This window comes from Nannobrachium achirus, assembly GCF_963921795.1.
Source record: "Nannobrachium achirus genome assembly, chromosome: 6".
NCBI classification, from domain to species: domain Eukaryota; kingdom Metazoa; phylum Chordata; class Actinopteri; order Myctophiformes; family Myctophidae; genus Nannobrachium; species Nannobrachium achirus.
This window is the reverse complement of record NC_137815.1, coordinates 47,138,009-47,140,106: the sequence shown is the minus strand read 5'-3', so window position 1 is coordinate 47,140,106 and position 2,098 is coordinate 47,138,009. Positions and strand designations below refer to the sequence as shown.

At 38.0% G+C, this 2,098-nt stretch overlaps 1 protein-coding gene across 1 annotated transcript in view; it reads right to left on the bottom strand.

The window, feature by feature from the left end:
• The window catches only part of LOC308287129 (monocarboxylate transporter 1-like), a gene marked incomplete at its 3' end in the record, with an annotated part of 4,556 nt that extends 4,009 nt beyond the window's left edge, over positions 1-547 (bottom strand). Inside the window, exon 1 of the mRNA XM_080728249.1 lies at positions 299-547. Coding sequence (XP_080584375.1) covers positions 299-515 — 217 coding nt within the window. The 5' untranslated portion in view covers positions 516-547. The remainder of the gene's footprint in view (positions 1-298) is intronic.
• Between the last annotated feature and the right edge of the window lie 1,551 nt (positions 548-2,098).

Below are 2,098 nucleotides of genomic sequence, written 5' to 3'. Positions count from 1 at the left end.
AAGATTAGTGGTCTCTTTTGTGTAATAGTGTGTTAACAACTTTCAGCTTTATAGTTTGTTAATAACTCTTTGTCCAAAACCAAACCAGACAAACATTTTAGGAAAAAGCTCAGATTTACTGTTGTAATAGCATTTTGCCTGATTTGACCGAACTAGGCTATGGGACTGTTCTTGTAAATAAGCAGCGGAAATGATATACCTCAATCCTTACATCTGCAAGTATTTAAATTAGCTTAATGGTAAATTCTTGAATGCCCAAACTACATTTTTGCCTGATTGCACTTTGCATACAGCTCACCTCCTCCGTACATGACTGCTAGCATGATGGATGATATCCAGGACACCTCACTGCTGGTGCAGTCGAAAATGACCTCGATCTCTTTGAAGAAGACGGTGATGGACTTGGGAAAGGCATACGAGAATCCAATGGAGATGAAGGCCCCAGCCACTACCATCCAACCCCAGCCACCCTCAGGAGGTGTGTAGCCCACGGGTCCACCGACGGCAGGTGCCATTGCAGTTCACCCAAAATACCCCCTTTTCTGCAGCGCTTACACAGATATGGAGGCCTGTTTCACAAAGAGAGGATTCACAGTTATGGAGAAAACAATGATCATTAATCAGTAAATACCATATTTTGAGTTGTTAATAATAAACTTTATTTATTATTAACTCAAAGTGACCTACAGTACCATGATCAACTGCAACTTTAAAAAGACTGATGGCTCAGAGTGTTTGAAAAGATTAAGTACACTTCCCCACACGTAGCCTGAACCAAAATGTGTTCAGTCAATTACAATTCACATCCTTTCTTCTATTACATATTCAGTGAACTGAATATGTGCAGTAAATAATGTATTTCATTCTACATTACGGAAGCAAATGCCTTATTGAAACTTGAGGTCAGCAGAATATGCTCATATGCTGTTTTGGTCAGATAAAGCTTGTTCATTTACATAGAAGATGCATCTCTTGCGGAACAATCACTCAGCTGAAACAAAACCAGTGGGTCTCAGCTATAATAACTAAAGTATTGAGGGGTATATTTTAGTTACTTAATAACCCAGATATGCTTAGTTAGCCCTTGGAAGTGTAAAGAATAAAATGAGTCTGTACAGCTGCTGCTCCAAAAAATGTTTTGTGCAAGAGCTCACTATTAAAGCTTTTTTATTTTACGAATGTCTTTTTGCAAAAAAGAAAAAAGAAAAAGAAAAAAGAAAATCTGGTTAAATACTAGGACACAATTTCTAGGAAAGTGTAAATCTGTCCCCTCCTTGTATCTATTCATTGAGTTTCCCACTGTCTCACTTTGGAGGTGATGAATAAGTTTGTCTGCTGAGTCAAATGGCTTACTCCTTACTGTATTGTTTACACAGGGGAGAACGTCCAGAAAAGCACATCGATCAGGCCCTGAATACAGTTTGCGTTCACACTGCTCAATAGCTCAGGGCAATGCTCTCCTGAGTGGCTGATGATGTACTGCTTTTGCATTTTGTGCCAAGGACTGAATTTGGTTGATGAATTGGATCAGTGTAGTGAAAAGTGTATTTGAGTAGCCAATTGAGTGGTAGAATCTTTAATGTTTAATTAACCTTTTTCTTTAAATTGAACTGGGGTCTAAGCCGGGTCTAAGCTGCTGCAAATTTCCCTTACATTCACACAGCACTATACAAATGTAACCAAAGAAAACCCTGAAGTGTCTGTGTCTTGTCTTTTATATATTCAGCAAGTCCATGGGTGGATTATGAGATATTGGGCCAAATAAAAAATAAAGGTCCAATAAAATGTCCAATACGTGGAATAATGTTTGAATAAGAAATGAAAGACTCAAGACTCTTTTATTTTTCTCCCCGTCTCTCAAGCTCTTTAATAAAAAGCAAATAAATGTTCAGGTGGGTTGCCAATTTCAGCCAATCAGGAGAGAGTCAGCTTCAAATGTATAGTGTCCCAGCTCCAATTTTGTTATTTCTTTGTGTCATCACTTCCAATTTCACTTCTTTATACTAAATTGGTATCCTAGATCAGCTATTTTAACTATTTGGTGTCCCGGGGAGACATCAAATTTCTCTTTTGGGTTTCGAACTAAAATGTTTGGGAA